The sequence below is a fragment of the Coregonus lavaretus genome, assembly GCF_964263955.1.
Source record: "Coregonus lavaretus genome assembly, chromosome: 24".
NCBI lineage: Eukaryota > Metazoa > Chordata > Actinopteri > Salmoniformes > Salmonidae > Coregonus > Coregonus lavaretus.
The window spans coordinates 38,627,826-38,643,047 of NC_140011.1; the positions used below are offsets into that span (position 1 = coordinate 38,627,826).

General features: G+C 40.8%; 1 protein-coding gene across 1 annotated transcript in view; it reads left to right on the forward strand.

The window, feature by feature from the left end:
- Positions 1–15,222, forward strand: part of LOC311099984 (calcium/calmodulin-dependent protein kinase type II subunit alpha-like) — a gene marked incomplete at its 5' end in the record, with an annotated part of 86,811 nt that overhangs the window by 45,723 nt on the left and 25,866 nt on the right. Inside the window, 3 exons of the mRNA XM_084140708.1 lie at positions 8,479–8,544; positions 11,135–11,207; positions 13,168–13,270. Of these exons, the coding sequence (XP_083996834.1) occupies positions 8,479–8,544; positions 11,135–11,207; positions 13,168–13,270 (242 nt within the window). The remainder of the gene's footprint in view (positions 1–8,478; positions 8,545–11,134; positions 11,208–13,167; positions 13,271–15,222) is intronic.

Consider the following 15,222-nt stretch of genomic DNA (forward strand, 5'->3'; position numbering starts at 1 on the left):
CTGTCTGTGATTTATTTAGAATTCAAGGCACACTTAACCAGCATGGCTACCACAGCATTCTGTAGCGATACGTCATCCCATCTGGTTTGCGCTTAGTGGGACTATCATTTGTTTTTCAACAGGACAATGACCCAAAATACACCTCCAGGCTGTGTAAGGGCTATTTGACCAGGAAGGAGAGTGATGGAGTGCTGCATCAGATGACCTGGCCTTCACAATCACCCAACCTCAACCCAATTGAGATGGTTTGGGATGAGTTGGACCGCAGAGAAAAGCAGCCAACAAGTGCTCAGCATATGTTGGAACTCCTTCAAGACTGTTGGAAAAGCATTCCAGGTGACTACCTCATGAAGCTGGTTGTGAGAATGTAAAGCTGTCATCAAGGCAAAGGGTGGCTACTTTGAAGAATCTAAAATCTAAAATATATTTTGATTTGTTTAACACTTTTTTGGTTACTATATGATTCCATATGTGTTATTTCATAGTTTTGATGTCTTCACTATTATTCTACAATGTAGAAAATAGTAAAAATAAAGAAAAACCCTTGAATGAGTAGGTGTGTCCAAACTTTCGACTGGTACTGTATATATATATACAGTATATATACATATATTTTTTGTATAATATTTTTTTATTTTATTAAAATTGTTATTGTCTTTATTTAGATTTACATTTACATCATTTAGCAGACGCTCTTATCCAGAGCGACTTACAAAGGTGCATTCAACTTCTGATAGCCAGTGGGACAACCACTTTTTCTTTCTCTTTTTTTTTAATGGGGTGATTGTATTTGGCCCCCCAAGTTTTCTGAGTAAAATAAATAAATATACACTACCGTTCAAAAGTTTGGGGTCGCTTAGAAATGTCCTTGTTTTCCATGAAAACACACATGAAATGAGTTTGAATAGGAAATATATCAAAATGAATAGGAAATGTAGTCATTGACAAGGTTAGAAATAATGATTTTTAATTGAAATAATAATTGTGTCCTTCAAACTTTGCTTTAGTCAAAGAATCCTCCATTTGCAGCAATTACAGCCTTGCAGACCTTTGGCATTCTAGTTGTCAATTTGTTGAGGTAATCTGAAGAGATGTCACCCCATGCTTCCTGAAGCACCTCCCACAATTTGGATTGGCTTGATGGGCACTTCTTACGTACCATACAGTCAAGCTACTCCCACAACAACTTAATAGGGTTGAGATCCGGTGACTGTGCTGGCCACTCCATTATAGACATACCAGCTGACTGATTCTTCCCTAAATATTTATTGCATAGTTTGGAGCTGTGCTTTGGGTCATTGTCCTGTTGTAGGAGGAAATTGGCTCCAATCAAGAGCCGTCCATAGGGTATGGCATGGCGTTGCAAAATGGAGTGATAGCCTTCCTTCTTCAAGATCCCTTTTACCCTGTACAAATCTCCCACTTTACCACCACCATAGCACCCCCAGACAATCACATTGCCTCCACCATGCTTGACAGATGGCATCAAGTACTCCTCCAGCATCTTTTAATTTGGTCTGCGTCTCATAAATGTTCTTCTTTGTGATCCGAACACCTCAAACTTCGATTCGTCTGTCCATAACACTTTTTCCCAATCTTCCTCTGTCCAGTGTCTGTGTTCTTTTGCCCATCTTAATCTTTTATTTTTATTGGCCAGTCTGAGATATGGCTTTTTCTTTGCAACTTTTTCTCAGCATCCCGGAGTCGCCCCTTCACTGTTGACGTTGAGACTGGTGTTTTGCGGGTACTATTTAATGAAGCTGCCAGTTGAGGACCTGTGAGGCGTCTGTTTCTCAAACTAGACACTCTAATGTATTTGTCCTCTTGCTCAGTTGTGAACCGGGGCCTCCCACTCCTCTTTCTATTCTGGTTAGAGCCAGTTTGCGCTGTTCTGTGAAGGGAGTAGTACACAGCGTTGTACAAGATCTTCAGTTTCTTGGCAATTTCTCGCATGGAATAGCCTTAATTTCTCAGAACAAGAATAGACTGACGTGTTTCTGGCCATTTTGAGCCTCTAATCGAACCAACAATTGCTGATGCTCCAGATACTCAACTAGTCTCAAGAAGGCCAGTTTTATTGCTTCTTTAATCAGCACAACAGTTTTCAGCTGTCCTAACATAATTGCAAAAGGGTTTTCGAATGATCAATTAGCCTTTTAAAATGATAAACTTGGATTAGCAAACACAACGTGCCATTGGAACACAGGACTGATGGTTGCTGATAATGGGCCTCTGTACGCCTATGTAGATGTTCCATAAAAAATCAGCAGTTTCCAGCTACAATAGCCATTTACAACATTAACAATGTCTACACTGTATTTCTGATCAATTTGATGTTATTTTAATGGACGAAAAAATTGCTTTTCTTTCGAAAACAAGGACATTTCTAAGTGACCCCAAACTTTTGAACGGTAGTGTACATGTAGGTAGAGTTATTAAAGTAACTATATTTATTTATATTATTGTTGGATATAAAAGACTGTCAAAACACCAGCAAAGTATTCAGATCCCTTCGCTTTTTCCATATTTTGTTACGTTACAGCATTATTCTAAAATTGATTAAATAGTTTTTTTCCCCCCTCATCAATCTACACACAATACCCCATAATGACATAGCAAAAACAGGTTTTTAGACTTTTTTGCTAATTTAAAAAATATGAAAAGCTGAAATATCACATTTACATAAGTATTCAGACCCTTAACTCAGTACTTTGTTGAAGCACCTTTGGCAGCGATTACAAGCTTGGCACACCTGTATTTGGGGAGTTACTTCCATTCTTCTCTGCAGATCCTCTCAAGCTCTGTCAGGTTGGATGGGGAGCGTTGCTGGACAGCTATTTTTAGGTCTCTCCAGAGATGTTTGATCGGGTTCAAGTCCGGGCTCTGGCTGGGCCACTCAAAGACCTTCAGAGACTTATCCCGAAGCCACTCCTGCGTTGTCTTGGCTGTGTGCTTAGGGTCATTGTCCTGTTGGAAGGTGAACCTTTACCCCAGTCTGAGGTCCTGAGTGCTCTGGAGCAGGTTTTCTCCGTACTAGGATCTCTCTGTACTTTTCTCCATTCATCTTTCCCTCGATCCTGACTAGTCTCCCAGTCCCTGCCGCTGAAAAACATCTCCACAGCATGACACTGCAACCACCATGCTTCACAGTAGGGATGGTGCCAGGTTTCTTCCAGACGTGACGCTTGGCATTCAGGCCAAAGAGATCAATCTTGGTTTCATCAGACCAGAGAATCTTGTTTCTCATGGTCTGAAAGTCCTTTAGGTGCCTTTTGGCAAACTCCAAGCGGGCTGTCATGTGCCTTTTACTGAGGAGTGGCTTCCGTCTGGCCACTCTACCATAAAGGCCTGATTGGTGGAGTGTTGCAGAGATGGTTGTCCTTCTGGAAGATTCTCCCATCTCTGGAGCTTTGTCAGAGTGAGCATCGGGTTCTTGGTTACCTCCCTGACCAAGGCCCTTCTCCCCCGATTGCTCAGTTTGCCGGGCGGCCAGCTCTAGGAGAGTCTTGGTGGTTCCAAACTTCTTCCATTTAAGAATGATGTAGGCCACTGTGTTCTTGGGGACCTTCAATGCTGCAGAAATGTGTTGGTACCCTTCCCCAGATCGGTGCCTTGACACAATCTTGTCTCGGAGCTCTAAGGACAATTCCTTCGACCTCATGGCTTGTTTTTTGCTCTGACATGCATTGTCAACTGTGGGACCAGGTGTGTGCCTATCCAAATCATGTCCAGTCAATTGAATTTTCCACAGGTGGATTCCAATCAAGTTGTAGAAACATCTCAAGGATGATCAATGGAAACCGGATGCACTTGAGCTGAATTTTGAGTCTCATAACCAAGGGTCTGAATACTTATGTAAATTAGGTATTTCTGTTTTTTACTTTTAATAGATTTGAAAAAATGTCTAAAAACCTGTTTTCATTTTGTCATTATGGGGTATTGTGTGTAGATTGATGAGGATTTTATTTATTTAATCAATTTTAGGATAAGCCTGTAACGTAACAAAATGTGGAAAAAGGTAAGGGGTCTGAATACTTTCCAAATGCACTGTATATGTGATCGTATATACAGTTGAAGTCGGAAGTTTACATACTACTTAGCAAAATACATTTAAACTTTTCACAATTACTGACATTTAATCCTAGTAAAAATTCCCTGTCTTAGGTCAGTTAGGATCACCACTTTATTTTAAGAATGTGAAATGTCAGAATAATAGTAGACATAATTTTCCTTCCTCATGATGCCATCTATTTTGTGAAGTGCACCAGTCCCTCCTGCAGCAAAGCACCCCCACAGCATGATGCTGCCACCCCCGTGCTTCACGGTTGGGATGGTGTTCTTCGGCTTGCAAGCATTCCCCTTTTTCCTCCAAACATAACGATGGTCATTATGGCCAATTAGTTCTATTTTTGTTTCATCAGACCAGAGGACATTTCTCCAAAAAGTACGATCTTCGTTCCCATGTGCAGTTGCAAACCGTAGTCTGGCTTTTTTATGGCGGTTTTGGAGCAGTGGATTCTTCCTTGCTGAGCTGCCTTTCAGGTTATGTCGATATAGGACTCGTTTTACTGTGGATATAGATAATTTTTTACCTGTTTCCTCCAGCATCTTCACAAGGTCCTTTGCTGTTGTTCTGAGATTGATTTGCACTTTTCGCACCTAAGTATGTTCATCTCTAGGAGACAGAATGCGTATCCTTCCTGAGTTGTGTGACGGCCGCGTGGTCCCATGGTGTTTATACTTGCGTACTATTGTTTGTACAGATGAACGTGGTACCTTCAGGCGTTTGGAAATTGCTCCCAAGGATGAACCAGACTTGTGGAGGTCTACACATTTTTTGCTGAGGTCTTAGCTGATTTCTTTTGCTTTTCTGATGATGTCAAGCAAAGAGGCACTGAGTTTGAAGGTAGGCCTTGAAATACATCCACAGGTACACCTCCAATTGACTCAAATGATGTCAATTAGCCTATCAGAAGCTTCTAAAGCCATGACATCATTTTCTGGTATTTTCCAAGCTGTTTAAAGGCACAGTCAACTTCTGACCCCCTGGAATTGTGATACAGTGAATTATAAGTGAAATAATCTGTCTGTAAACAATTGTTGGAAAAATTACTTGTGTCATGCACAAAGTAGACCGACTTGCCAAAACTATAGCTTGTTAACAAGAAATTTGTGGAGTGGTTGAAAAACGAGTTTTGATGACTCCAACCTAAGTGTATGTAAACTTCCGACTTCAACTGTAAATGTAAGCAAGGTTTGAAATTATTATGTTTTAGTCAACTATTATATATGTTTGGGCTTCTTGTGGTCTATTTGCGGTCCACAAATTATTTGTAATTATTTTCCAGCCCCCTGACCATCTGCTCAAGAACAAAATCGTCCCACTGCTGAATCTAGTTGATGATCCCTGCCATAGTGTTGAGGTTGCTTCGTATTCTCTGAGTGCACCAAAATATATGAGTTCTTTAAAAATCACTCTAATATGCATTTTAAACACTCAACTGTTGTAATATCTTTCAATGCCTTTCTAGGAACGTTTGATTTCAGTCTGCTCAACAGTGATTACAGTCCCCTGCAGGTGTTGAACGCTTTTCATTAATGAAACTGGAAATATATTAAAGAAACTGGAATTATATTACAGAAACTGGAATTATATTACAGAAACTGGAATTATATTACAGGAACTGGAATTATATTACAGAAACTGGAATTATATTACAGAAACTGGAATTATATTACAGGAACTGGAATTATATTACAGAAACTGGAATTATATTACAGAAACTGGAATTATATTACAGAAACTGGAATTATATTACAGAAACTGGAATTATATTACAGAAACTGGAATTATATTACAGGAACTGGAATTATATTACAGGAACTGGAATTATATTACAGAAACTGGAATTATATTACAGGAACTGGAATTATATTACAGAAACTGGAATTATATTACAGGAACTGGAATTATATTACAGAAACTGGAATTATATTACAGAAACTGGAATCATATTACAGGAACTGGAATCATATTACAGAAACTGGAATTATATTACAGAAACTGGAATTATATTACAGGAACTGGAATTATATTACAGAAACTGGAATTATATTACAGAAACTGGAATTATATTACAGAAACTGGAATTATATTACAGGAACTGGAATTATATTACAGAAACTGGAATTATATTACAGGAACTGGAATTATATTACAGAAACTGGAATTATATTACACTAACGGGAAATGTCTTTATATTGTACCTTCAAGAGAATTCTTCTTGCATCGGTAACGAGGCGTCTTCTTTTAGCTTCCTGTTAAGTGTCTCTGAATGAAAAAGGACAGCTTTGTGAGTGTGACGATGAGCAGCATGACAAAGTGTTGCGTAAGAAGATCTTAATGACCCTCCTGAACAGCTAATCAAATGGCTACCCGGACCCCCTCTTTTACGCTGCTGCTACTCTCTGTTTATTATCTATGCATAGTCACTTTAACTATACCTACATGTACATATTACCTCAATTATCTTTATCTTGGCCAGGTCGCAGTTGTAAATGAGAACTTGTTCTCAACTGGCTTACCTGGTTAAATAAAGGTGAAATAAAAAATTAATAAATAAATAACCTCGACTAACCGGTGCCCCCGCACATTGACTCTGTACCTGTACCCCCGTATATAGCCTTGCTATTGTTATTTTTACTGTTATTTTACTGCTTTTATTTTTTACTTATCTATTGTTTACTTAACACTTATTTTTCTTAAAACTGCATTGTTGGTTAAGGGCTTGTAAGTAAGCATTTCACTGTAAGGTCTACACATTCAGTGCATGTGACAAATAATATTTGATTTGATTTGACAATGCAAGTTGTTCTTAACTCATCTGAAACAGCAGGATAGTGTTTAGAAGCAGTCCCTTGCTATATATTCACTTTGATTATAGTGCCCATATCAGAAAGATCAAATTTTCTTAATTCTTTGGGATCAAAAACAGACAAAAATGAGAGACTAAGAAAAACGAAATTCCCTTTGATAGTCTTTAAAGCTGACACATTTAGTAGCAATCTCCTTCGTCAGAGCCCAATCAATTTGTACTAGCAGGTTTATGAGATAGGCCTACAAATATCAGACTTTATCTACTTATTATTCTGAGTGTATATTTGTTTACATAATTCATACTGTATATCTAGCGATACTTGGTCAGTGTGTGCCAGTCTATGTGTTTATTCTATGAAGGCATGACTGGGTAACATTTAGCTGTCTCCTAGTATCCTGTGAATGCATGACTGGGTAACATTTAGCTGTCTCCTAGTATCCTGTGAATGCATGACTGGGTAACATTTAGCTGTCTCCTAGTATCCTGTGAAGGCATGACTGGGAAACATTTAGCTGTCTCCTAGTATCCTGTGAATGCATGACTGGGTAACATTTAGCTGTCTCCTAGTATCCTGTGAATGCATGACTGGGTAACATTTAGCTGTCTCCTAGTATCCTGTGAATGCATGACTGGGTAACATTTAGCTGTCTCCTAGTATCCTGTGAATGCATGACTGGGTAACATTTAGCTGTCTCCTAGTATCCTGTGAATGCATGACTGGGTAACATTTAGCTGTCTCCTAGTATCCTGTGAATGCATGACTGGGTAACATTTAGCTGTCTCCTAGTATCCTGTGAAGGCATGACTGGGTAACATTTAGCTGTCTCCTAGTATCCTGTGAAGGCATGACTGGGTAACATTTAGCTGTCTCCTAGTATCCTGTGAAGGCATGACTGGGAAACATTTAGCTGTCTCCTAGTATCCTGTGAAGGCATGACTTGACAACATTTAGCTGTCTCCTAGTATCCTGTGAATGCATGACTGGGTAACATTTAGCTGTCTCCTAGTATCCTGTGAAGGCATGACTGGGAAACATTTAGCTGTCTCCTAGTATCCTGTGAAGGCATGACTTGACAACATTTAGCTGTCTCCTAGTATCCTGTGAAGGCATGACTGGGTAACATTTAGCTGTCTCCTAGTATCCTGTGAAGGCATGACTGGGTAACATTTAGCTGTTACTTAGAGTGTCCTGTTGAGGATTCATACTCTCAAAGTCTGAACTTTGCAACAGGGAGTCAACTGCTTGGTTTTTGTCAATAAAGTTCCTTTTTACACATCAGACATTTACATTTGGAGGTGCCTGTTAGGTTCCATGTCAACACACAGTTGTCTCCCAGTTATTTGATATATTTACCCAAAAATATATGGGGGATTGGAAATGATGCAGACAATTACACTGATGGAAGCCACAATCTATCTGCAATATTAAAGCTGATCTAACCCCCCCCCCCCCGAAACACAAAAAAAAACACACAGTTGTCAGTGTGTCTCAGTGGCTGATATGGGGGTATTGAGAAGGGTGTATTTCTCTCACATTGGCTCCATGCTCTGGTGGCCACCTTCATCCTCTGGCAGCCTAACAATCCTCTCTCTTCCTCAGAGTGACGGGCGGGGAGCTCTTCGAAGACATTGTTGCTCGAGAGTACTACAGCGAGGCTGACGCCAGGTCAGTGAAACCACCTCACAAAACTCCCATAATACACCCAAACACAGATACGTAACAAAGCAATTTAGAGATTTCAACGTAAGAATTTTCACTGTAACATGTATTCATTGAATTATACAGAGGTCACAGCACTCCCAAACCAGAGATTGGAGAGGATCTAAAGGCATATATATAGAACCCTGATATACTGTATATTGTCTACAGTGGTGGTCGTATATATATATGATATACTGTATATTGTCTTAAGATGAGTGAGGACGATAATTGTTTTATGAGCATGGCCTTATTTCTTTTACAGCATATTGGATAACTGTCATTCATATTCCATTCACCCAGTTCAATGTAATAATATCGATAGGTTTAGGCTACTACATGATACTCACATTTTCCCTATACCCATCATGAGCTTGCTACGACCTAGCCTATGAGTGAAAGTTTACAACGTAGGTGCACAGGTCGAGATAAATTGAAGTAATCAAGGTGACAGACATTGACAATATTCAATACCGCCTTGCACACTCTTGCCTGCATGTAGCTGATCTAGGATGCAATCATTAGTCCAACAGTTGCAAACGAGAGTTTCTATTGGACAAATTCCCCTACCTACAAGTACAAATTACCTCGACTAACCTGTACCCCCGCACATTGACTCGGTACCGGTACCCACTGTATATAGCCTCATTATTGTTATTTTATTGCGTTACTTTTTACAATTTAAAAATTTTACTCTAGTTTATTTAGTAAATATTTTCTTAACTCTATTTTCTAAAAACTGCAGTGTTGGTTAAGGGCTTGTAAGTAAGCATTTCACGGTAAGGTCTTACACCTGTTGTAATCGGCGCATGTGACAAATACAATTTGATTTGATTTGATGTTTATCACCGTTTCGTTTGCTTCCATTTAAGAAACATTTTTCAACAGAATCGGCAGAATGAATACACCCCTGATCACATGCAAACACAGTTCAATTTCATAGCAGCCACATACAAACAGCATGATCGTTGTATTCCTACTCGCATATACGTGCTCTCCTCCTCTCACCTTTTTCCTTTGCTTGTGGACTTCAGTGCACAACACATCATCTTTCTGTGACCAGGCGAAAAAACCTATCCAAGCCAAACCTTCATATCATAACCGCTAACCGCTACACAGTCTACATCGTTGTCACCATAGTAACGTCATAGTGAGAATAGCTACTAGAACTAATGCATTAGTAAACCCTCTACAATCATGCAGTGCAGTGTACAGTCAGCCGTTGATAAGCAGTCACACCGGCGGGCCTCAGTGGCAATATATTAATAAAACCAAAAGCTTAACTTGACTTGGAAAAGTTCCAGTGTTGGATAGCCATAGCCAGCTAGCTAACATAGCAGCCTTCTCTGTTTGAGCCGGGTGTTTGAGTAGGCTAAACTAGCTAGCTGCATTCGCTAGCTAAGTAAGTGAAAGTGAAAAAATAAATACAACAAAATATAGCTGTCTCTCTCTCTCTCTCTCTCTCTCTCTCTCTCTCTCTCTCTCTCTCTCTCTCTCTCTCTCTCTCTCTCTCGCTTCTCCTTCATTTATAAATAAATACATTTGTTCAAAACTGTTCAACTATTGTCTTTCTCTCTCTTTGCGTCAACTACTCACCACATTTTATGCAGTGCTAGCTAGCTGTAGCTTATGTTTTCAGTACTAGATTCATTCTCTGATCCTTTGATTGTGTGGACAACATGTCAGTTCATGCTGCAAGAGCTCTGATAGGTCGGAGGACATCCTCCAGAAGTTGTCATAATTACTGTGTAAGTCTATGGAAGGGAGTGAGAACCACGTGCCTCCTAGGTTTTGTACTGAAGTCAATGTACCTAGAGGAGGACGAAAACTAGCTGTCCTCCGACTACACCATGGTGCTACCCTACAGAGTGGTGTTGAGGCTATTGTAGACCTTCATTGCAAAACAGTGTGTTTTAATCAATTATTTGGTAACGTGAATATATTTAGTATAGTTTTATCTAAAAAGATCCATTATGCAGGTCCATTATTGGACTGTTCATTTGGATTGAACAGCTTTACCTCCATAAGCCTATTCATGATAGACTATCTCCCCACTTCACCCAACACCAACTATGGACTGGGCCATTGATTTGCAGTGACAGAGCGAAAGGGCTACAAAACAAATTAATGAACAGAAACAAATGGAAACAGATGGCTGTGGAGGTGTCCTCCCGTCAATGTACACGCTTCGCCCGGGTTTAGCGTGTCAGTCTCTCTATCTCTGCGGACCGGGTTCTCCCTGCTCCACGCTCCACTGCTTGATTGACAGCTGAGTCTAGTTGCTAATAATCTTCCCACTGACTCCCAGCCAAACATGCAAAAACTCATCAGGCTTTGGCCCGTGCTATTGTGTTGATCGACAGTTTAGGAAAATGAATGGCCAACTCTAACGCCTCTGTGTGGATTTGTATTGTTTTGGAGGTGCACAGGCCATTTTATCCAAAATGCTGTGTGGATTAATGCTGAAGTGAAGCCCATTTTCAATAGCATTCAATTTAGCCTCTCCGACCTCTCAGCGCACTCAGCCTTTCAGTTCTCTCTCTCTCTCCTTTCATAGTCATTGCATTCAGCAGATTCTGGAGGCAGTGCTTCATTGTCATCAGATGGGAGTCGTTCACAGAGACCTCAAGGTAAGATTGAATAAGGAATAAATGAAAAGTCACAGACTGTTTATCCACTGCAAGATATCACTTTGATGATATTGTTGTTATTTGATTGATTTGATCAAAAATGGATTTGAATATAAATAATCTGTACACTCTTAGAAAAAAGGGTTCTTCAGCTGTCCCCATAGGAGAACCATTTTTGGTTCCAAGTAGAACTCTTTTGGGTTCCATGTAGAACCCTCTGTGTAAAGGGTTCCACGTTTACATTTTAGTCATTTAGCAGATGCTCTTACAGGAGCAATTAGGGTTAAGTGCCTTGCTTAAGGGCACATCAACAGATTTTTCACCTAGTCGGCTCGGGGATTAGAACCAGCAACCTTTCGGTTACTGGCACAACACTCTTACCCACTAAGCTACATGCCGCCCCATGGAACCAAAAGGGTTTTACCTGGAACCAAATAGGGTTATTAAAAGGGTTATCCTATGGGGACAGCCAAATAACCCTTTTAGGTTCCAGATAGCACCTGTATGCAGAGTGTATGCAGAAACTTCAGATGATTTTTTAAATTTTATTTTTTATTAATTTAAACACATTTCAACCATTCATTTTAGCCATCCAGGCTCTTTTTAATTTGAACCTTGAGGACACATCTATTTATGTAATGTTTGCTCCTCAGGCAGCAGATAACAGGCCAACAGGCCAACCCTCTCTGCCATGACTAGGGTTGCAAAATTCCAGGAACTTTCAATACATTCCCTGGTTTTTCCAAAGTCCCGGTTGAAGGATTCCCAGAGTCAGAAGTGAACAAGCAGGACATCTGGAATTCTCCATCCAGGATTTCTGGAAAACCAGGGAATTTATTGAACGTTCCCAGAATTTTGCAATCGTAGCCATGACTGTCAGAGAGGGATTCAGCTGTAGGTATGTGGACATAATAACAAAAGCCCAATCAAACCAATCAGAGCATTCAGGGGACATGCTGCTAGACCCTCTTCTGTCTTAAGTAATTTCCCCTGCACACAGTTTGATGATTATAAAATAGGCATTCACTTACAGTGCAACCACCATCGATCCACTGTTCTGTTGCCAACTTGCCAAGTACAGTACATGTACTCCATATCTCAATGTCAGCTCAAGGGACAAATAAAAGAGTGGGGTTTCTAAAACCAATTTAGGCCTACAGTAAAAGCGGCAACAAACCCTCACACCATCTCCATCACATCGGACAGCATTGACGTGTTCTAGAGTATATCTGCCCTGTTGTGGTGTCAATGAGGGACAGATCAATCACAGGATAGGTTCCAGTACTGTTTCATTTATTAATACACATATTCAAGTACCGCTATATATACCCACACTCTTTCAAAGGTACATTTTTGTTCATTCCATCATATCTTTTATTTTATATTTCTTACAGACTGCTTCAACACTCACTGTTATTATCATGCACTAACAAATGCTTGTACAAAGAGACACCCTTCTGCCCCACAGATAAATGTTCCATTCACATCGTTTCACATCTGCCTCCCAGCACCTGGGAACTGAGGGAAGATGGAGTGATAAAATGGATTTGTGTGGGCTGCAATGTTAGGTGTGTGTGTGTGTGTGTTTGTGTTTGCATATGTGTGCCTGCGTGCGTGCGTTCGTGAGTGCGTCTGGTGCGTGTCTGTGTTTATCAGGGGGTGGATAACATCTAATAGCAGCAGCAGTAGAGTGATTGGCGGCGGGAGGTGGGGTGTTCATTCCTCCATCTGTGTGGGATAGAAGTGGCTGGGTGGGTGGCTGTATTTATCAGAGCTCTGTCATGCTGCAACAACACAAAGCCATTAACACAATTCAATCAGGCCCAGCCTAGAATCATGTCTGTCTGCCACCGTATCCCTACTTCTGCTCAGGCCTCCTGTCTCCTCTGGCTGACTGACTGCTGACTGACTGGCTGGCTGACTGACTAACTGACTGACTGACCTCTCTCTTTGTACGCAGCCTGAAAACCTTCTGCTTGCCTCCAAGTCCAAGGGAGCTGCAGTGAAGCTGGCAGATTTCGGCCTGGCCATCGAGGTGGAGGGGGACCAACAAGCCTGGTTCGGTAATGGCTGATATGAATCGTAATTACACACACACACACACACACACACACACACACACACACACACACACACACACACACACACACACACACACACACACACACACACACACACACACAGACACACACACACACACACACAAAACATAAATGCAAATAAGGACTGGCTTCTAAAGGAGCTCGACTTATACAAGATTTAGGATGTATAATGTTAATATTTCCACCAGGGAAACAGAACCTTCAGAGGGAAATCAATCATTCAAAGACTCCTATGGAATCCAATCAAACAAACGCTTTGCATCGAATATCATCAAAAAAGAAACATTTTCTCTACAGCTATACCGGAGAAATACCAAAAACTGAAAACAAAGGGAAAGTTTGCCTAACAAAAGATCATCAAGGTAGGAATAACTAGTTTTGTAGCGCCATGACTACCACAGGGGAAAGAGGGCTGTTTACTGCTTGTTTTATTTATTTAGAAATGTCACCTCAGCGCCATCCAGACTCGTTAGTAGTGAGGCCTGCTGGAATAGGTTAGACATAGCTCATTTTCCTTCACTCTGACTGCTCTAACTAACCTAACTGACTGACTGGTCTAACTAACCTAACTGACTGACTGGTCTAACTAACCTAGCTGACTGACTGCTCTAACTAACCTAGCTGACTGACTGCTCTAACTAACCTAGCTGACTGACTGGTCTAACTAACCTAACTGACTGACTGGTCTAACTAACCTAACTGACTGACTGCTCTAACTAACCTAGCTGACTGACTGCTCTAACTAACCTAGCTGACTGACTGCTCTAACTAACCTAACTGACTGACTGCTCTAACTAACCTAGCTGACTGACTGCTCTAACTAACCTAACTGACTGACTGCTCAAACTAACATAGCTGACTGACTGCTCTAACTAACCTAGCTGACTGACTGGTCTAACTAACCTAACTGACTGACTGCTCTAACTAACCTAACTGACTGACTGCTCTAACTAACCTAGCTGACTGATTGGTCTAACTAACCAGTCAGACTGACTGGTGCTGCCGTGTGATTGGTGCCCTTGGGTTCAGAAGGTCACAGGAAATCAATGACTTTTTATCCAGCCAATCACATGAGCCCCTGGGATAGGAACTCTACCTAAACCAGGAGGGAAGTCTCTCTCTGCTGACCCAATCTCACTGCTGACCCAATCTCACTGCTGACCCAATCTCTCTGCTGACCCAATCTCTCTGCTGACCCAATCTCTCTGCTGACCCAATCTCACTGCTGACCCAATCTCTCTGCTGACCCAATCTCTCTGCTGACCCAATCTCTCTGCTGACCCAATCTCTCTGCTGACCCAATCTCACTGCTGACCCAATCTCTCTGCTGACCCAATCTCTCTGCTGACCCAATCTCTCTGCTGACCCAATGCTGTGGTTTTCCATGCCTGCCTGAGGATGTGCTCAGTAATTTAATAAATACATACAAATAATAATACATAGAATTTGTTAAAGTGCATTTCTCACACCCAAGGTGTAAAAAAATAAAAAATAAAAAATAAAAAATAATAATGATAATAAAAACTATCCAAAACACAACATAGAACACAGACAACAATCAAAGCTATATACAGGTGTCGTCAGATCCAGAGGACATGAGAACAGAATTAACAGAGGTCTTGGAAAGCTTTTCTGAACAGCACGGTCTTGAAAGCCCTGTCCCCCATAGTTTTGAGTCTGCTTCGTGACATCACAGTACCTCAGATGTTTCACCAGCCTGCCCTTTGGCACTATGCTGTGTTGAGCAGAATCAAACATACGTTTTAAAACTAGGGAACTAGGAATGTCTTTTAGAATTCTGTTTTTAATGAGCTAGAGGACACTTATCCAATACCCACAGCTCATTTTTAAAGACACACCTCTCTTAGATCAGGATGATTTTTCTAAATCCTTTGGGGAACACCTGGCTGGCT